Raw genomic sequence first — 21,227 nt, 5'->3', positions numbered from 1 at the left:
GCCTTTTTATTCAAGCTTTAACCACCATCTTCTATGCCCAAGTTCACGTGTTCAGCACTGAATGGAGGGTGAGCCCAAAGACCTGAACAGTGGAGTGGCCCCCTCGCTGTAGCCCTGAGCTCCCATTTTCTGCACAGGGAGTCTCCAGGTAACCCCACACTGTCCCTTTGCCCTTGGATCCTGTTTGGCGCCTGATGACCTTAATCCTTGCTGGACCCCAGTCAGAGCCTTGGGATTTTGGGGCTTTTTTTATTGGTATAAATAAAGAATGTGCTTTCTATTAGGAGAGGCAAGGTTGTGTACAATGGTGTATTATTACTTATCTGCTGTGAATATAAAGAAAAATAAGGGCCAGGCATGGTGGCTCAAGCCTGTAATCCCAGTACTTTGGGAGGCTGAGGTGGGAGGACTGATTGAACCCAGGAGTTTGAGACCAGTCTGGGCAACACAGTGAGCCCCCATCGCTACAAAAATAAAAAATAAAAATTAGCCAGGCATGGTGGCACATACCTATAAGTCCCAGTTACTCAGGAGATTGAGGCAGGAGGATTGCTTGAGCTCAGGGATCAAGGTTGCAATGAGCCATGACTGTGCCACTGCACTCTAGCCTGGGTAGCAGAGTCAAACCCTGTCTCTAAAAATGATAATAAAGGAAAAATAAATCATTTATTTTCTTTCCTTTGCCTTTCTTTCTGTTCTCTTCAATCCTGGCAGGGGAGTATTACAGAAAATATTTGTGTTACCCCTGGGGAGGGAGTTCTTGTAGCTTAAACCCAGATCCAGACTCCTCTTTCTGCCCACATCCAGGCCACTGAGCTTGGAACAGGGAAGGGTCTACCCAGTGCCTCTAGCCCTGTGCTGTCCAGTGCGATGCCCCTGGCCACCTGTGGCTTTGGAGCCCTGGAGTGTGGTTGGGCCAGATTCAGATGGGCTGTAAGTGTAAGAACGCACTGGTTTCAAAGACTTAATGTTTTTTAAAGCGAATGTAAGATATCACATCATTTTTTCTATTGATTACATGTTAATATTTTTTATATATTGGGCTAAATAAAATATACTATCAAAATTACTTTCTCTTGTTTCCCTTTATCTTTTGTAATGTGACTGCTAGAAAATTGGAGTTCATAGATGTGGCTCCCAAGGTATGTCTGTTGGTCATTGCCGATTTATTTTTATTTATTTATTTATTTTTGAGATGGAGTTTCACTCTTATTGCCCAGGCTGGAGTGCAATGGTGCGATCTCGGCTCACTGCAACCTCTGCCTCCCGGGTTCAAGCAATTCTCCTACCTGTGCCTCCCAAGTAGCTGGGATTACAGGCATGCACCACCACACCCGGCTACTTTTGTATTTTTTTTTTAGTAGAGATGGGGTTTTACCATGTCGTTCAGGCTGGTCCCGACCTCCCACCTCAAGTGATCCGCCCGCCTCGGCCTCCCAAAGTGCTGGGATTACAGGTGTGAGCCACTGCGCCTGGCCTTATTGCTGATTTAGAGCAGTTCACCTACACTGGGGCCAGGGAAGTGGCAAAAGAAGGGGCTGTTGGTGGTGGTTGCTGGGGTGACTGACCCAATGATAATATTTAAGATGATAGTTACTGATGCCTATTTCATGCCAAGCACTGTGCTAGGTACTCTCCAGGCTTCCTGTCACTGATTCTGCCCAATAAGTGCAGGGGACATTCTCTTCATTTTACCAAGGAGACCGGAAAGATTCAGTAACTTTTCCAGGCCCACCCAGCTGGGACTCCAGCCCAGGTTATTCAAAGCCCATGCTTTGAACCTTCATGCTGGAGGGTTCTGTTGAGAAGGAGGAATGAGGTCCCCGTGTCTCACAGGGGTTGTCAGTTCTGCAGGAAGTGCTGAGGTGTGGATTCCTCACATCTCTGAGGTGATGTATGACTCTTCCTGAAGGCCACGCTCCTTCCCTTTGCCACCGGACAGGGTCCGTGGCCTGCTCTGCAACTGCCTTCCCAGCATGTCCCAGTTTCTTTCCCCGGCCTCCTCCCTCGGGTTCTGTCTGAGACTCTTCGTGGATGGGGTTGGAGCAACCAGGCGCACTTGGGAAATGGCACTGCTCTCACCTGAACTATCACTCTGAGTGTTTCCAGAGCACATAGCCACTGTTTGTTGGTTCTCAGTTTGTTTTCAGGCAATGGCATGTTCAGATAGCTGAGGAGCTCGAAGGTTGAAGGAAAAGCTGCAGCTTCTGGACCCTGAGAGGCAATGTCATGAGAGGACACCATTCTTTTCACTGGGTCTGCATGCCCAAAAAAGGGAGTACAGTCACAGATCGGGGTGAAAGCACAAGCAGGTAATACCGTAAGTGGTTAGTCACGCTTAGAACATGACATCTCTATTGAGAAGTTGCCTTGGACAAAGTATTGAAATAGGATATGGAATTGGCTGAAAGTTCAAGTGGTTAGGACTCATTTGAGGTTACTTAATGGTCCTTTGATCCTTGTTCTGGGGAAAGCCAGTCAAAGGGGTGAGACTTTTGGGCTTCTCCTGGCCCCACCCAATGTCCCTGGCTTCAGGCTGTGTCCCTGAGCCCAGCCCGGAGAGAGGCAGCGGTGGCTTGTCTCCAAAGATGCCCTGCCTCCATCCCAGTGGTATTCATGCTGCTCTACAGTTCTGTTCATTTCTCTTGGGTCTGGGCTGGCTCTGCGCCTTGCCTGTAGCCAATAAGGTATGATGGAAATGGTGCTATGTGACTCCGAAGGCTGGGTCAAAGCAGCCTTGCAGTGTCTGCCTTGGTCTTCTGACTGCCTCGGGAGCCCTGAGCTGTTGTGCAGGAGAGGCCAGGCGTGGGTGCTCCAGGAGACAGGCCCCACTGAGCCCAGCCTTGCAGCCGTCTTGCCAAACCACTCAACTCACGAAGGAGGCTATCCAGGGTCTTCCATACCAGCCCATCTGCCAGCCGACTGCCATCAGGTGACCTCAGTCAGTGCCACATGGGGCAGAAGAATCACCCTGCCCAGCAGTCCCTGAATGAAAACCTGCCACAAAAGCATGACATATTGTAAAATCATTTTAAGCCACTAAGTTTTGGGACAGCATGTTATGCAACAATAGAAAATAGAGCTGAGGCCCACCATCCTGCCCTTTCTGCAAGATGCTAACATAAGTGGGCTGCCCTCTGAGACCCTTGAACTCTGTTATTCTCAGGCAGATCCAGTCTGGACTCTGAGCCCCTCCCCTGTCTAGACTCTTATTCTAGGAGTACCGTTCTCCACTGCAGCTGACCTCAGCCCAGACGCTGTCCTCGGAGGAAGACCCCACGGACGGTCCATGCCTTGTTCAGACCCCATTGCAGGGCAGGACCCACAGCCCTTAGCCATTGGCTCAAAGTACATCATTCATTCATTCAAAAGATATTGAGACCTTCTGAGTGCCAGGCTCTGTTTTAGGATCTGAGGATATAACCACGAATGAGATGAGCCCTCCTGGAACTTACTTTCTAGTGGCAGAGACAGGCAACAAACACGGGAATAGAATTTCAAAATGACGGGTGTGGTGGCTCATGCCTGTAATTCCAGATCTTTCAGAGGCCAAGGCGGGTGGATCATCTGAGGTCAGGAGTTCGAGACCAGCCTAGCCAACGTGTTGAAACCGTGTTTCTACTAAAAAATACAAAAAAAAATTAGCCAGGTGTGGTGGCAGGCACCTGTAATCCCAGCTACTTGAGAGGCTGAGGCAAGAGAATCGCTTGAACCCAAGAGGTGGAGATTGCAGTAGGTCAAGGATGCGCCATTGCACTCCAGCCTGGGAGAGAGTGAGACTCCATCTCAAAAAAAAAAAAAAATTCAGAGTGAGTTAAACGCTTTTAAGGCAATAAGGCAGAAAAGGGAGACAAAGATGGATTCTCCTGAGGAGCTGATGGAAGGTGAGGAATTTCTCTTCCAAAATGTGCAGAATCACACACACCGGCTTAGCATATAGTATGGGGGATTCGTTCTCCTTGAAGTCTGAGGGCCTCTCCAGGCTGTAGAATTCAGGTGAAGGGTGAATGAGTGAGATATGCTTTAGGGGACACACGGGCAAAGTCCAGGAGCCCCACAGACAGAAACCACCGCCTTCCCCGCTGTTGGTTCTGGGAGGCCAGGGCAATCAGGCCCCCATCGGCCCTGAGCAGGCCCTTGCTGGCTGGCTCTGGGATGCTCTAAGTCTGGCACAGGAGAGAAGATAGGCAGACTTGAAGTAGACCCCATGGTTAGTTTCAGGGGCATGAAACCTGTCGGAGGTGCTGAGGAAGTGCCGGGAGGGAAGGTACACTCTCTAACTGTGCAGCCCATCACCGGGCCGGCTGCGGGCCTCCCATGCTTCGCCCATGTGGCATCTCACTTCATCCTCTCCAGGGGCCTCTGAGGGACATGTATCAGTCTCATTTTGTGGAGGAGACAAATACAGGAGGTCAGCGCCTTCCTGAAGGTCCTTGACTGGCTAAAGGGGCCGTGTGCCCACGCATCCCCTGCCTCTTAACTCTCACAGCATTCTGCCTCCCCCACAGGAAGCTCGGGTTCAGAAAGGCTGAGTAGACGGGACCAAGTCAGAGGTGGAGAAGGCCAATCATGTTCCAGGAATGAGGCGGAAGGTAGGTGGCACCAGCCCAGGGTGTGATTGAGTGTAGGGACGGGAAATAACATTTGCCAGCGTGGTTAATGGAAAAACCAAACTCTGTAAAATGTTTTAAAGAGGTTTATTCTGAGTCAATATGAGTGACTGGGCCTTGGGGAGCAGCCTCAAGGGGTCCTGAGAAAGTGATCCCAAGGCAGTTGGGTTACAGTTTGGTTTTATATACATGATGGGGAGACAGATGTTAGAGGCAAAAACAAAAACCCGTACATGGGAGGTGTATGTTGGTTCAACCGGAAAGTCAGGACAACTCGGAGCAGGGACTTACAGGTCATAGGTAGATTCAAAGATTTTCCGATTGGCAACCTGTTGAAAGGGTTAAGCTTCGTCCCAAGACTTCAAGTCAGTAGAAAGAAATGCTCGCATTAAGGTAAGGGGAATTGTAGGGGTCCAGATTCTTGTTGTATAGATGAAGCAGCCTTCAGAGAGAATAGATGGTGAAATAAAGCTTAAGCCTACTGGGCTGCATTCCCAGGAGACCAGATGTTCTTAGGCACAGGATGAGTTAGGAGGTCAGCACAAGATCAGGTCACAAGGACTTTGCTGATAAAACAGGATGCGGTCAAGAAACCCACCAAAACCCACCAAAACCAAGGTGGCAATGAAAGTGACCTTTGGTTGTCCTCACTGCTTGTTAGACTCTAATTATGATGCATTAGCATACTAACACACACTCCCACCAGCACTGTGACCGTTTACAAATGCAATGGCAACGTCAGGAAGGTACTCTATATGGTCCAAAGGGGAGGAAGCTTCAGTGCAGGGGGAATTGCCCATCTCTTTCCTGAAAAACTAATGAATAATCCACCTTTTGTTTAGCATGTAATCAAGAAGTAACTACAAGTATACTCGGTTGAGCAGCCCATGCCACTGCTCTGTCTATGGAGTAGCCATTCATTTATTCCTTTCCTTTTTATATTTTGAGACGGAGTCTTGCTCTGTCACCCAGGCTGGAGTGAAATGGCGCAATCTCGGCTCAATGCAACCTCCGCCTCCCAGGCTCAAGTGATTCTCCTGCCTCAGCCTCCCGAGTAGTTAGGATTGCAGGCATGCGCCACCACACCTGGCTAATTTTCTATTTTTAGTAGAGGCGGGGTTTCTCCAGATTGGTCAGGCTGGACTCGAACTCCCAACCTCAGGTGATCCACCCACCTCGGCCTCCCAAAGTGCTGGAATTAGAGGCGTGAGTCACCGTGCCTGGCCTACTTTCTTTTGTTTTTTTTTTTTTTTTTTTTTTTTTTTTTTTTGAGACTGGGTCTCTCTGTGTTATCCAGGCTAGAGTGCAGTGGTGCAATCTCAGCTCACTGCAGCCTCAACCTCCCCAGCTCAAGCGATCCTCCCACCTCAGCCTCCTGAGTAGCTAGGACATGCACCACCATGCCTGGCTAATTTTTTTTTTTTTTTTTTTTGTAGGTATAGGGTCTCACTCAGGCTGATCTCCAACTCCTGAGCTTAAGCAATCCTCCCACGTTGGCCTCCCAAAGTGCTGGGGTTACAGGTGTGAGCCACCATGCCCAGCCTTCCTTTACTTTCTTAATAAACTTGCTTTCATTTTATGCACTTGCCCCGAATTCTTTTTTGTGTGATGTCCAAGAGCACCCTCTTGGGGTCTGGATCAGGACCCCTTTCTGGGAATGTTGTGATCTGTTTTAATGTGAATGCTGGTCAGTTGTACCTAAATTCCAAAAGGGAGGGGGTATAACAAGGCGTGTTCGACCTCCTTTCCCGCCATGGCTGGGAATTCAGTTTCTCAGGTTTCTCTGGGGTCCCCTCAGTCAGTTGGAGGGCTTAGGATGTTATTTTTGATTTACAGCACCCACCATGCACAGTGCAGGTGCCTCCTATATGTATGTTACCTACTCATGACCCTAAAGGGGCCAGCACACAGATGAGGCCTGCGAGCCCCTGACAGGGCAAGACACTTCCCCAAGGTCATGCATTCTGCATTACTAGGCCAAGATTCTAAAGTGGCTTCCAAAACCAGCCCTCCCTCTCACCTCGCCGTGTGCCAGGTTGTTTCTGGGCATAGCCCCCCACGCCCACCCCTACCCTGGGGTCACTGGGTTGTGGACAAACCAGAGGAGACAAGCTCCCCATGGACAGCCCTCACTTCGGGGCTCCGGGGTGCTGGTGCTTGGCCCAGGCATTGGCTGCCTGCAGGGTAGCTCCGGATCCTTGGACCCAACAGCAAACCGCTGGGGAGGCCAAGCCATTCTGGCGCTTGCGCAAGGCTCCCTCTATTCTGGAAACATCTCAGGGATGGCAGACATTCCGCGCTCCCCAGTGAGCCGAGCGAATCTTTGCTCCTGCTGTCAGCTGATTTTCAGTGGCCGGACTCGCAGTGGTTTACCCTAAGTAAAACAAACAATGGCATATAAACCTAGGCCAGTTCTATCCAGGATCAACTGGGGAGGAGTCTGAAGAAACTCCCTTGCCACCCAACTTCCTTGGCCGCGAGGGTAAAGTCTCATTTAAGCAGTTGTCTGAGCCAAAAGGAATATTTGAGTCATTGATTTCCTGCTCTGTGGAAGGCCCATAGGATTAGCAAAGGCAAAGTGTCTGCACATGCGTCTTTGTGCCCTGATTGAGCCTCGGGGGAGCCGTGGAAGCCCTTGGGATTTCAGGAGTCAATGCAGGCACCACTCACCTGGGCCAGTTGATTTGCATGGCAAATAGAAGTTAAGTGGAGCTGTTAGTGAAAAGGGCTCCTCTAAGTGGGAGATGGAACCAGGGTTCTGTCCCAGGCATTCTCACCATCCTGGAAAGTTATTTCAATCAGCCCTTCATTTATTTCCTCATTCCTTCTTTCATCAGATGCAGATTGGATGCAACAGGAATGGGGGTTCTTTTTGAGTTTTTTTGGTCTTTGTTACAGGTGTCTGCGCTTTGTCTAGCAGGGCCGTTCTACCACCGGCCCAAGCAGCCACTCCTGTCACTGGAGGCTGCGGGCCCATTGTGCTGAGTTGTCCTCGAGGCATAATCTCTCTGGTTCCGGCAGGAACAACTCTGGTGACTCTCTTTGTGATTGTAGACTTAAAGCAAACACACCTCCCTGTTCTCAGGGAGGCCCTGTGTCTTAGACACACAGAGATGTTTTTAAAATAACAGCTTTGTCCAGGCACGGTGGCTCACTCCTGTAATCCCAGCATTTGGGGAGGCCATGGCAGGCAGATTGCTTGAGCTCAGGAGTTCGAGGCCAGCCTGGGTAACCTGGTGAAACCCCATCTCTACTAAAAGTTAAAAACAATTAGTTGGGCGTGGTTGTGCATGCCTGTGGTCCCAGCTATTTGGGAGGCTGAGGTGGGAGGATCACTCAAGTCCAGGAGGTCAAGGCTGCAGTGAGCTCTGTTTGTGCCACTGCATTCCATCCTGGGTGACAGAACGAGATCTTGTCTCAAAAAAAGTAAAATAAATAAATAATAGCTTCATAGAAATATAATCCACATGCCCTAAGATGTACCCATTTAAAGTGTACAATTCAGTATACTTTAAATTCTGTAGTTTTTAGTATATTCACAGAATTCTGCAACCATTATCACTAATTGTAGAACATTTTCTTCATCTCAAAAAGAACCCCATACCCATTGTCATCCCACCCTCCTCCCTTCCACTGACCTAGGCAGCCACAAATCCACTTTCTATCTCTATGGATTGGCCTGTTTTAGAGATTTCATATGCACGGGATTGTGCAATGTGTGGGCTTTTGTGTTAGGCTGAGGTTTTTAAGTGGTTCATGTACCTCTATTAAAAGCTGCCTTCCCTACCTGGGGGTGGGGAGAGGGGCGGGTGGGAGTCCTCCACGCAGGGCATGGAAAAATTAGGGGTGGGACTAAGGGACCCTGGAAGCTGGAGACAGGTGAGGGAGCTCCAGAGGCAGGCGACAGGAGGGGCATAGTCAACACTTCCAGAAACCTGGTAGCCGGGTTTAAGTTTTATTTTTCAGCTACCGCCCTGTTATCCTCAGGCCTTTAGTCAAGTCTGTTATGCATGACAGTCTCGTGTTGCCTGTGGCCTGTGCTTTGGGGAATAAAGTGTTTGGGTCCCATTTTGTGGTGAAGGTGGACAGGGGAGAGTAAAGTGGTCACCACTGTCAGGTGGCCCCACTTTAAGCTTTTAGCTCTTGGCAGCTGTCCTCTTCTTCCCAGAGATCTTGAAGATACAGCCAAGTCAAAATTGTTGTATCGCGTTCACGTGTGTAGCAACTACTTCTGAAATACCCACTCGAGGGAAGCATTCTGTCCCAGCAAAAGATTACAGACAGGGCTGGTAGAGGAAGCCACTCTGACAGGACAGATTCAGGTGCACACAGGACAAGAGGAAGGGAACCAGGGGACAGAGTGGAGAGCGGCCTTGAGAACTGCCGGCCTCAGCCTCAGTACCCAGCCACAGCCTTGGTCTCACAGTGGAGACCCGTTAATAACCTCACCCCAGGGCAGGAGCAGACCCAATGGACAGAGGTCTCAGAAAGCAGTCTGCTGGTGCTGGACTTGGTCCCCACCTGTGCAGTCCACTGCATGCACACATGCCCAACCCGGCCAAGGCCCATCTGCAGGCACAAGCTCAGCCCCGCTGCCTGCAGTGCAGGGTCTGGTGCATAGCTCTGGGCCCTGTGCACAGATGCCCATTGCTTATCACCATGCACTCCCTCCTCTTCCTGACTAGATTCATTTCCTAGGGCTGCCGTAACAAAGAACTGCAAACTTGGTGACTTCAACAACAGAAATTGCCTGGGCGCAGTGAGTCACACCTGTAATTCCAGCACTTTAGGAGGCCAAGGTGGGAGGATCACTTGAGCCCAGGAGTTCAAGACCAGCCTGGGCAACAAACATAGTAAGATCCTGTATTTAAGGAGGGGGGGAATATATATATGTACATATGAGATACTAAATATATTTTACCTATATATATCTCTCTATATATATAACAACAGACATTTATTATTACTACAGTTCTGGAGGCTGGAAGTCCAAATTCAAGGCTTCAGCAGGGCTAATTCCTTCTGAGGGCTATGAGGGAGGGATCTTTCCAGGCTTGTCTCCTTGCCTTGTAGATGATGTTTCCTCCCTGTGTCTCCATGTCGTCTTCCTTCTCTATGTGCCTGTATCTGTGTCCTATTTTCCCCTTCCTAGAAGGACTAGGGTCCCACCTTAAGGACCTCATTTTAACTTGATTTCCTCCATAAATACCTTATCTCCAAATAAGGTCACATTCTGAGATATTGGGAGTTAGGACTCCAGCATATATTTTTAGGGGACTCATAGCACTCAGTAGCAGAAGTCTGATTTTATTTAAGAAGCTATGTATCCAGCTAACAGACTGCCTTTCCCAGCATCCCTTGCAGTTTATATGAACAAGTTCTGACTGATGAGATATAAGCAGAAGTTGATGGGGGAGATGTTGGGGACAGTTCCTTAGAAGAATCTCAGATAGGTAGAAGAGGCCCTTTTCTCTATCTTCTTCCTGCTTCTCACCTGGATTGAAGATGTGATAGCTAGAGTTCTAGCATCCATCTTGGTCCTTGAGGCAACTTTGAAGTTGGAAGCTGTGGTCTAAGGATAGTGGAGCAGAAGCTGAACGGGCCTGAATCTCTGAGGAGACAAAGGCACTGCCAGATCAGCCAGACCACCTACCTCCAACCCTTTCTCCTTTTCTCTTTTTTAATTTTAATTTTATTTTTTATTTTTATTTTTTTTGTTTTTTGAGACAGGGTCTTGCTCTGTCACCCAAGCTGGAGTGCAGTGGCACAATCACAGCTCACTGCAGCCTCAAACTCCCAGGCTCAAGTGATCCTCTCACCTCAGCCTATGAGTAGCTGGGACCACAGGTAAGCCGCACCACACCCAGCTAATTTTTTTAAATTTATTTTAGTAGAGTTGAGATCTCACCATGTTACTCAGGTTGGCCTTGGACTCCTGAGCTCAAGCAATCCTCCCACCTCGGCCTCCCAAAGTGCTGGATTATAGGCATGAGCCACCACACCCAGCCCTAATTTTCTTAATGATAAAAATGGGAGTTATAATACCATGGCTATTTTAATCATATTAGACATGATTTCATGTGTAGCAATTTAGCACCACGCCCAGCATGATGGCCATTATTAGTTTGATTACTAATTTATAGTAATGATAGCCCCTAGGAAATGATGGATTATAGTAATTATAGCCCCCAGGAAATATAGGAGTATAACCCCCAGGAAATGATGGCCATGAATAGTTTGATGACTACACTTTCTAGTAAATTGCTGTTCTGCTCCTGGTGTGACACTACACTGACTTCTGAAAGCCGGACTTTTGCTTTTTCCAAAGACCGAGTCTCTGACTTATATTCTTTGTGTTCCTTAAGCTCCCATTGTACTCTCTGCCTTCTTTTGGTCTTGAGAACCTCATTAGCACATGTAGTCCCTAGGTTGTGTGGGTTCCAATTCCCTTCCAGGCCCCTTCTGGGAGGGTTCAGCCTTCTGTACTCAGCCAGGGCACCAGATAAGTCAGGATGGGGGAGTAGGTGGGGCTCTACATTCTGCCCAGTGGTTTTGATCAGTGGAAGAGGGTCTTCCCAAGAAGAGAGTAGGAAATCGATTGGAAAGATAGACCCATTTTTCATCCCTTCCCTTTGCCCATGCCATTTACAATGTGATGAAGCCATTCTCCCACTGCTTGGACTTGGGCTAGCCTCGTGACTTGCTTTAGCCAATAAATACAGTAGAAGTGGTACTGCCCGTTTTGGAGTCTAGACCTTAAGAAGTGTTGTACATTCCACATGTTCTATTGGACTTCTGCTTTGACGAGGGCTCCATCTTTGATCCAACTTTAGACAGACTCCTCTGAGCCCTCCTCCTCGGAGCCCCAAGACCTTGTCCTCGGCCTGCTCAACCTAGTTCAGCAAGAATTCTGCCAAGCCAGTTTAGCAAAAATCACCCCTAGTCTTGATGCCTAACAAGTTCCTCTTGATAAATTGACTCCTTCACCCTGCCTATTGGCTAGAAATCCCTAGCTACCTCTGTTGTATCCAAAGTTAAGTTTAATCTCTCTCTCCTATTGCAGTAGTCTTGAATAAAGTTTCCCTTACCTGTTTAACTCTGTCTGGTGCAGTTTTTCTTTGACAGCTTCCACCATGAGAACAAGCCCAGACTAGCCTGCTGGAGCATGAGAGACCATGTGGAGCAGAGCTAAGTCCTCCCAGCCAAGGCCATCTGTGTTAGTCCGTTTTCATGTTGCTGCTAAAGACATACCCAAGACTGGGAAATTTACAAAAGAAAGAGGCTTAATTGGACCTACAGCTCCACGTGGCTGGAGAAGCCTCACAATCATGGCAGAAGGCAAAGAGGAGCAAGTCCCATCTTACATGGATGGCAGCAGGCAAAGAGAGAATGAGGAAGATGTAAAAGCAGAAACCTCTGATAATACCATCAGATCTCGTGAGACTTATTCACTACCACAAGAACAGTATGGGGGAAACCACCCCCATGATTCAATTATCTCCCACTGGGTCCCTCCCCCAACACGTGGGAATTATGGGAGTACAATTCAAGATGAGATTTGGGTGGGTACACAGCCAAACCATATCACTATCCTAACAGCCTTCAGCTGACTGCAGACACACGGGTGAGCCTGGGTGAGACCAACTGAGCTGCCCAGCCAAATCCTAGGCTCATGAGAAAAAAGAAATGGCTATTAGTTTAAACCACCAAGATTTGAGGTGGTTTGGTTTGCAGCATTATCATGGCACTAGATGACAGGTAGAGAGGAGAAGAAAAGGTAACAGAAGCAGAGCAGGACTTTTTGAAGATCTCCTTGCCCTGAGCTCCGTGACTCCTGCAGAGCCCTGTAGCATGAGTGAGGGACAGCCCTGTCTCTTTGGCTGCCACTCCTGGCAAGGGGAGGCAGGGGAACAGGATTGCAGTTGACTCTGTGGGTCCCTCCCTCAGTCACCAGGCAGCAAGGAGAGGCAGGGAGGATGCGCATGCAGGCAGGCAGGGACTGGCTAGTGCCGGGGTTGACTTGGCGGTATGTGCCAACTGGAAAACAATTAAGTCCTAGATTCCAAAAAACTTCAAGTGCATATGGGTGGGACCGAGCTATGAATAGCAGGCCTCAAGAACTGTGAAATACCAGCACCACAACACTGTCCTCCTCTCCAGGCTGGGGCCCCACCCTGCCTTGGGTCTATTGTTCTCCCACACAGCCTCTCTAGGCCCCTCAGCCCTTTCTTCTTCTTAAATTCTGGTAAAATACACATAACATCAAATGTGCCCTTTTCCCCATTTTTAAGTGCACAGTTCAGTGGTCTGAAGTATGTTCACAGTGTTGTACAGCCATCACCACCATCCATTTCTGCGATCTTTTCATCATCCCCAACAGAAACCCCAGCCCACTGAACACTAACTCCTTGTTCCCTCCTTCCCTGTCCCTGGTCACCACCATTCCACCACCTGTGTGTATGAATTCGCCTCTTCCAGAAACCTCACATCAGTGGAGTCACACGACATCTGTCCTTAGGTGTCTCAGCCCTTTATTCTTACCTAGCATTGTTTTTAGACATCTGAAAAGCAGCCCACCAGGGATAGGAGAGCTGTGCCTTCTAGAACACCCCATCCCACTTCCATGTAGAGTTGGGCTACATGACCTTGGCTTTGGGGTACGGGTGTCCCTCTTCCACATCAAGTCCCCAAACAAAACAAAACAAAGCACTCTTTCTGACTCAGCTCCTGAAGAGGGTGTGAGGACCCGCCCCCCTCCATTTACCTGCTCTGCCTTTGCAATTCAGCTTGTTCTCACGAAGCCCCTTCAGCCTCCGGTTGAAGGGGTGGCCTGCCCCTCCACACCTGTGGGCGTTTCTCGTTAGGTGGAACGAGAGACTTGAGAAAAGAAATGAGACACAGAGACAAAGTACAGAAAAAGGAAAAGTGGGCCCAGGGACCGGCGCTCAGCATACAGAGGACCCACGCCGCGCCGGCACCGGTCTCTGAGTTCCCTCAGTATTTATTGATCATTATCTTTACCATCGTAGAAAAAAGGAAGTGGCAGGATAATAGGATCATTGTAGGGAGAAGGTCAGCAGTAAGACATATGCATAAAGATCTCTGTGACATAAGTTTAAGGAAAAGTGCTGTGCCTTGATATGCATAGGCAAACATCTCCATAAACCTTTTTAGTGCATAAAGAACAGCATTGCACTAGCACGTCCCACCTTCAGCCTTAAGGCGGTTTTCTCCTTTCTCAGTAAACAGAACATACAATCGGGTTTTACACCCAGATGTTCCATTGCCCAGGGATGGGCAGGAGACAGATGCTTTTCTCTATCTGAACCGCCAAGAGGCCTTCTTTCCTCTTATACTAGTCCTCCTCAGCACAGACACTTCAGGGTGTCAGGCTGGGGGACGATCAGGTCTTTCCCTTCCCACGAGGCCATATTTCAGACTATCACATGGGGAGAAACCTTGGACAATACCTAGCTTTCCTAGGCAGAGGTCCCTGCGACCTTAGGCAGTGTAAGTGTCCCTGGGTACTTGAGATTAAGAGAATGGTGATGACTTTTCACAAGCATACTGCCTTCAGCACTTGTTTAACAAAGCACACCCTGCACAGCCCAAAATCCATTAAACCTTGAGTCACCACAGCACATGTCTCTTGCAAGGACAAGGTTGGGGGTAGGGTCACGGATTAACAGCATCTCAAATACAGAACAAAATGGAGTCTCTTATGTCTGCTTCTTTCTATATAGACACAGTAACAGTCTGATCTATTTTCCCCACATCCGGTCAGGTAATGGGGAAGCTGGTGGGGTGAATGATCACCTCGGGTTTGTCTCACCAACCTCCGGAGGGCACAGTTCATGGTCCTTGAGTAGCCTCTAGGTGCCTGCCCAGTTTCAGGTCCAAGGCGGCACCTAGAATTATTGCTTCAATAGCTGAGACTCTGGCTTGAGGCAAGTTGGAACAGACCAGTCCTGTGGGGCGGGAAAAATCTGCAGGCACCTAAGGCAGCCTGGTTGTGTGAGTGCGTGAGGTCAGGGAGACAGGAGGAGGCAGTGCATTGCGAAGTTCCCACCCTCTGCTGCCCCTCCCTGCACCCTACACACACGCACAAGCACTCGCATAAGCACACACATACACAAGCACATACAAGCACACTCACAGATACACTCACAAGCAGACACACAAGCACACACATACTCAAAAGCACACACACACCAGCACACTCACACACAAAACACAAGCACACACACAAGCACACACATTCACACAAGCACACACATACACAAAACACACACACAAGCGCGCACGCACACATATACACTCACACACACAAGCACACACATTCACACACAACACACAAGCAGACACACAGGCACACACATACACTCACAAGCACACACATTCACACAAGCACACACACACAAGCACACACATACACAAAACACACACACAAAAGCACGCACACGCACACATATACACTCACACACACAAGCACACACTCCCACACTCCCACACCTGCCTCAGGGACTCAGGTTTGTAAGGCCTGAGGTGAGGGGACTGCTCCAGGCCTAAGTTAAAGAGTTTTCCAGGGAGTGCGTGGGGGAGGCTGAGCGCGGAGTCTGAGCGCGGAGTCAGATGTGAGACTGAGGGAAATGGGGCTTTCCCCGTCACATGGAGAACACAGTGCTGCCCCGGCCCCTGCCTGCGCTGGACACAGCACCTGGGGCCTGGTGAACTAGGGCAACAGTGGCAGTGGGGAGGCTGCCTCCAGGGGGCTCAGAGACGGTGGGTGTTCCAGTGGGGAACAGGGGAAGGGGCAGGGAGGGAATGGACCCACTGACCAGGCTCCTGCCCAGCATGTATGCGATGGCCGGGGATGGGGACTTTCAGGCCGGCAGGAAACTCAGGCAACATTTGGCCACCTTTCCCCACCATGGGGCACCAGACCGTACATCCCACCTTGTCCCAAGGCATGGAATTTACTTTTATTCTGTGACAAAGCTGATTCTTTCTTCTCAAGAATTATCTACCTCCTTATAATCCATTTTCCTTCCCAGTCCTTCGGTCAGGGAGTCCATGGATGCCACTGCTGAGGTCTCAGCAGCCTGGCACGTGGTTCTGGGCTGGAGGTGAGTAGCCCATTGAGCCTCAGCTCTCCCATATTTAACATGGAAAGGTAGGGCTGGGAGCCATGGCTCATGTCAATAATTCCAGCCTTTCAGGAGGCTGAGGCAGGAGGGTTGCTTGAGACCAGGATTTGTGACCAGTCTGCACAATAGAGTAAGACTCTGTCTCTACAAAAAATTTTAAAACTAGCCAGGCGTGGTGGTGTGTACCTGTGTAGTCCCAGCTACTAGGGAGGCTGAGGCAGGAGGATCACTTGAGCCCAGGAGGTTGAGGCTGCAGTGAGCTGTGGTTGTGCCACTGCACTCTGGCCTGGGTAACAGAGTGAGACCTCGTCTCAAAAAAATAAATTAAATTAAATGGGAAGGTAATTTAATCCCCTCAAAGGTTTGTTGAAACAATTGAATGGAAAAAACTTACAGTAATGTATGTATGTACGTGTGGTGCTTAGCATACCGGCACACAGTAAACAAGCAGTAAACCTTACTGTTATCCTTATGACCATCAACAAGCAGGGCTCTCCACAGTGACTGGCTCTGGGTGGCAGGAGACTTGCGGTGTCTGAGTAAATGGAATGTGACCGTGAGGCAAATGACTTTAACATCCATTAGCACTTCCATATCTAAGTGAGTGTGGAATATGTCGTCACCCCCGGAAGTCCTCATTCATTCAGGAGGTCACAGAACAGAGCGATTGCATTCTCTAGACCTTCATAAGCACCAGGCTCAGACAGCTCCCTGTAACTAGGGAAGTTACAGTTTCCCATGCTGGTTCACTTTCCCTGTCTCCACAACAATTATTCCAAACACTTTTTACTCTTCAAACTCCCTTTCTGTTTTTGCCCTTCTCTTCCCTCCACGTAGACGGGCCTCCCCTCTTTCTTCAAGGGAAACTGAAAGCTGTCAGGTGAGCTCATTCACTGTCTCAGTGTCATCCACACACACCTGCCCACGTTTGCGCTTCTCTTCCCTTCTTTTTGCAGCTGAGGAGTATTTTCTCTTCAACTTAACATTTATCCCTCTGATTCTGCGCATTCGGATTCCAACGCCTGCCTTCTCAGAAAGCCAGGGATCTCTCTCTGTTGGCTGTTTCACCTTTTCCGTCTCTACTGGCTTGAAGCACCCTCAAGTCTTTCCCATTTAAAATCAACAACAAAACAAAAACGTGGCTTCTTTCTTCATCCAGTTGGTCTAAGCTGGCTCTCCTCGTGTCATCAGCACACACATTGACAAGAAAAGCCAGGCGGATTGCGGCTCACCGGTGTCATGGAGAAGAACGTAGCTTGGGCAGTGTTTCAGAGCTGGGAAGACAAGGGCAGAATCTATCCCAGATTGGAAGTTTGGTCTGAGGTGAGTCTTTCTATGTGGGATGTAGGACTGGGTAACCATCAGGATTCGAGAGTCTAGGATTGGTGGAAACTGCAGAGGGTCCAACACTTCAAGTGCAAACTATCTGTGGGCACTGTGCATTGAGGAATGGGGAAGTTTCTGTAGTAAATAATCAAACCGTGTGTTGGGAGACAGTCCCAAAGAGGAATAAAACGCTAATGAAGACAGTGGTAGAGCAAAGTCAGGTTCGTGTAGGCAGTCAGGTATGGTTTCGCTTCTCTGTGTCCTGGCTGAGTGCGAGGGTAGAAGATTTTGGTTCGTAGCTTCTGATTTATTTCCTAGCTCCTTCCTCTTGTTCACAACCTATAGTCTGAGCTGAACTTGAGAGGGGCGTGGGGCTTGGCAGTGTGTTATAGACACCCTGAAATTCACCTGCAACCTCCAGTGGTGTCCTGAGGTCACGTGGGCGCTGGACACCTGAAGAGACCAAGGGTGGTGTCAGTGAAGAAGGTGACAGAATCTTAGACCAGGAATGAGGTGAGGCCACATTGCTTCTCACAAAACTGCCCCCGGTTCCGCAAGTCAGCAGCCAGGGGCAGCCTCATTTTCAGCCGGGCTCTGGTTTAGTGCGCTCACTCACTGTGGGGCAGCAGCGCGATCACCTTCTTCTGTGTCAGGCCCCACGCAGATGCGGTTTCGGGCAAGTGTGGGCACAGCTCTACCTCTGTGGTCTGTTGGTTGGATGCTTTGCCCTGGAGTGCGGGGCCTAGGCTTGGTGGGGACACAGACCAGCAAGCCAGGCAGCCCACCAGCCCCTCATCAGCGAACCAGGAGCCACTCCCTGAGCCCGGACGTGGGAGCCTCTCTGGGGGAGGAGGGAGAGGGAGGGAATCCAACAGGTTGCTCTGCAGGACGAGTGTCACTGAGGGGGCTCCAGGGGCCACCTTTGAGGACAGCTGTCCAGGTGAGCTGGCCAGGCGACCTTGTCGTCACCGAGGAAGCCTCAAGGCCACAGGGGCCTCCTAATCACCCCATTGAGCGGCTCAAGTAAGCACCTGGGGAAATTTGGTTTCAAGGAAGCAGAAAAACACCTGAAGTCCATTTGTTGGCTAAGGACTGTGAGGCCGCCTGATTGAAGAGACCATTGTGCCTCTTCAAGAATATCACCGGTCCCAGCTCCTGCATTCCCTGGGTTGTCACTGACACTCTGCCTGAGCAGTGGGGACAAGAAAGGAATGGAATCTGAATGTATTTTATGGTCCCATTTGGCCCTAGACACCTATCTGTGCTCCAATCTCTTTCTCTATAAAGCAGGATTTTTTTTTTTTTTTTTTTTTGCGCTAAGAATTAAGTTCAATGGAGGTAAAAATAATAATTGTTTCCATCTATTGAGTGCCTACTGTATGCCAGGCCCTGGGCCAGGGGTTTACTATGCCATCTTCCAGAGCCCCTCTGATAGGAGGTACTATGACCGCAAGCAGGCATGGGCTGGCCAGTGGCTTGCATAAGGCCACACGGTCTGCCTAGCTCTGGAACCTGTTCCTGCCTTCCAGGGCCTGACCCTCCTAAGAGTCAGCTGCCCCTGGGCTCGCTAGCGGCCGCTTCTGAGAAATGGTCCCTTCCGGCTGCATATTTTCCCCAAAAAATGTTCTAGCCCCAGGCTTCCCCTGAAGACAGCTTCTGTCACTCTCTCCAACACACACAGGAAAGAAGGGGGGAAAGTAAGCGATTCTCATTTGTGTCTTGTTTTTATTTTATAAATAAAAATGAAAATTGATTTCATGGAGAAGGCAGCTGCCTTAGGGAACATGGTATCTGGCTTAGACACTCGTAGAACAGTATGTGTGCTTCATCAGGGCCTTCTAGATAAGCCTCAGAGGGGATCTGCTTCCTCTTTCTGGAATCCACGGTTTTTAAAAAATAATTTATGGCAGGTGGTTCTGGCAGAGTGTGCCGTCCACCCTCTCCAGCGGGGAGAGAGATTTCTTTTTGGTCATCCTTTATGATCAGCTTCTGTTCAGATGACCCTCATAAAAGAACCCCCCAAGAACTCCAAAGTCTCAGCCGGGCCACGGCAGCTGTAGGGGTCTGGGCTGGTGGGAAGTGCCCATTGGGCTGCTTCAAGGCATTGGAGCCAAACTTTTTCTTTCCTTTGTTTTTGTTTTGTTTTGTTTTTGGAGAGCCATGTGATATTTTTGATTGTTCCTATCCATCCTTGGTGCTTTTGGGGTACGATTCCTCCTGCTTGTTTCCAGAACGCTTTGGAGTTATAGACAACCCCAGATTGCCCGTACTTGATGAGACACTGTTTCCTACTCTGCCAACTGGGTGTATTGGCCAAAGCCACAGCAGGAACTTGATGGCTTGTGCACTGGGGGAAATTGAAGTGAGTTCAGTGAAGGAACTGTCCAAGAAGGGGTGGCGAGATCCCAGGACTAGCAGGGCCCCTTGTTTGGGGTGGAGGCTGGGCTGTGGAACACACTCCCCTGTTTCTGTTCTCCTCCTGCCCTCTGATTTCTGGTCAGTGTCTCTCCTTCCAGAACCTAACTAGAAGCTGGAGGGCCAGGAAACCTGGGTGCTGGGATCTGCAGAGTCAGCCCTGAGTGAGATGCGGATGTAGCTGGATATTTATCCCCACCCAAATTTCATGTTGAAAAGTAATTCCTGATGTTGGAGGTGTGGCCTGGTGGGAGGTGTTTGGGTCATGGGGGTGGATCCCTCATGAGTGGCTTCGTGCTGTCCTCGCGATAGTGAGTGAATCCTCACGAGATCTGGTTATTTAAAAGTGTAGGCTGGGCACCGTGGCTCACGCCTGTAATCCCAGCACCTTGGGAGGCTGAGATGGGAGGATCGCTTGAGCTCACAAGTTTGAAACCAGCCTGAGCAACACAGTGAAACCCCATCTCTACAAAAAATACAAAAATTAGCTGGGCGTGGCTTGATGTACCTGTAATCCCAGACTGTTTGGGAGGCTGAGGTGGGAGAGTCGATTGAGCCTTCAGCAAGCCATGATTACACCCCTGCACTCTACCTGGGCAATAGAGTGAGACCCTGTCTCAAAATAAAAAATGACGGCTGGGCGCGGTGGCTCATGCCTATAATCCCAGCACTTTGGGAGCCCAAGGCAGGCGGATCATGAGGTCAAGAGTTCGAGACCAGCCTGAGCAACATAGTGAAACCCTGTCTCTACTAAAAATACAAAAATTAGCCAGGTGTAGTGGTGCGTGCCTGTAATCCCAGCTACTTGGGAGGCTGGGGCAGGAGAATCACTTGAACCTGGGTGAGCCAAGATCGCACCACTGCATTCCAGCCTGGGTGACAGGGTGAGACTCCATCTCAAAAAAAAAGAAAAGAAAGAAAGTGTGGCACCTTCCCACCCCTCTTGCTCCTGGTTTGCTGTGTTGCGTGCCTGTTCCCTGTTCCCGCTTTGCCTTCTGTCATGAATAAAAGCTCCCTGAGGCTTCTCCAGAAGCTGAGCAGACTCTGGCACCTGCAGAACCGTCAGCCAATTAAGCCTCTTTTCTTTGTAAATTACCCAGTCCCAAGCATTTCTTTATAGCAATGCAAGATGGGTCTAGCACAGATGCTGAGCAGAAAGCTGATTCAGTTGCAGAGAACAATCCGCCCAGTGGGGTAATTAGTTTTGCTATGGCTCGTTTAACTCAACCAGTGTTCATTTGGTGAATTCTGCGTACCAGGCTCTGTGATAGATGCTCGGGTTCATGGTAGCAGAATCCAGTCCTGCCCTGCTGACCCCTTTGGTCTAGAGTAGCAGTTAAGGACATGGAGGTGCTTCTCAGCACACCTGACACATCTGACGAGGGCCTGTGCTCTGCAAGTGGCAGCGAATCAAAGTCTGTCTGTGACATTTGGGAGCTGAGACATGAATAGTCTCAGACAGCTCATAATCCCTGAGCCATTCTTTGTGTGATGTGGCCATCCTTGCCAGCTGACCGCCTGGCCAAGGTATGCTTGGCTTAGCCTTGGAGCAAAACAAATTTGCACTTCCTAGTCTCACACTGATTAAAGGGACAGCAGCCAAGGAACCTGCAGAGCTGTAGGGCAAGGAGAATTTGTCTTAATTATAATACATGGTGGAAAATCTATACATGCACCGCAAGACACTAGCTGGTGAAACGGTGGTGGATGTGAACACTGGCTGCGTTAA

At 49.5% G+C, this 21,227-nt stretch overlaps 1 protein-coding gene across 9 annotated transcripts in view; it reads left to right on the top strand.

The window, feature by feature from the left end:
• The window catches only part of TMEM241 (transmembrane protein 241), a 158,241-nt gene extending 138,335 nt beyond the window's left edge, over positions 1–19,906 (top strand). For 4 of the 9 annotated variants that reach the window (XR_001897253.3, XR_001897252.3, XR_002518644.2 and 1 more), the window contains 2 exons: positions 2,140–2,312; positions 4,509–5,588. Coding sequence is in view for 3 of the 9 variants with exons in the window: in XM_009192522.4 (XP_009190786.2) it covers positions 16,917–17,079 (163 nt within the window). In the remaining 6 variants the exon portion in view is untranslated. The other 5 variants (XM_009192522.4, XM_009192525.4, XM_009192520.4 and 2 more) reach the window with 3 other exon arrangements.
• Positions 19,907–21,227: the final 1,321 nt, after the last annotated feature.

Source organism: Papio anubis, chromosome 19 (assembly GCF_008728515.1).
Source record: "Papio anubis isolate 15944 chromosome 19, Panubis1.0, whole genome shotgun sequence".
Classification (NCBI taxonomy): domain Eukaryota; kingdom Metazoa; phylum Chordata; class Mammalia; order Primates; family Cercopithecidae; genus Papio; species Papio anubis.
This window is presented reverse-complemented; position numbering and strand designations above follow the sequence as displayed.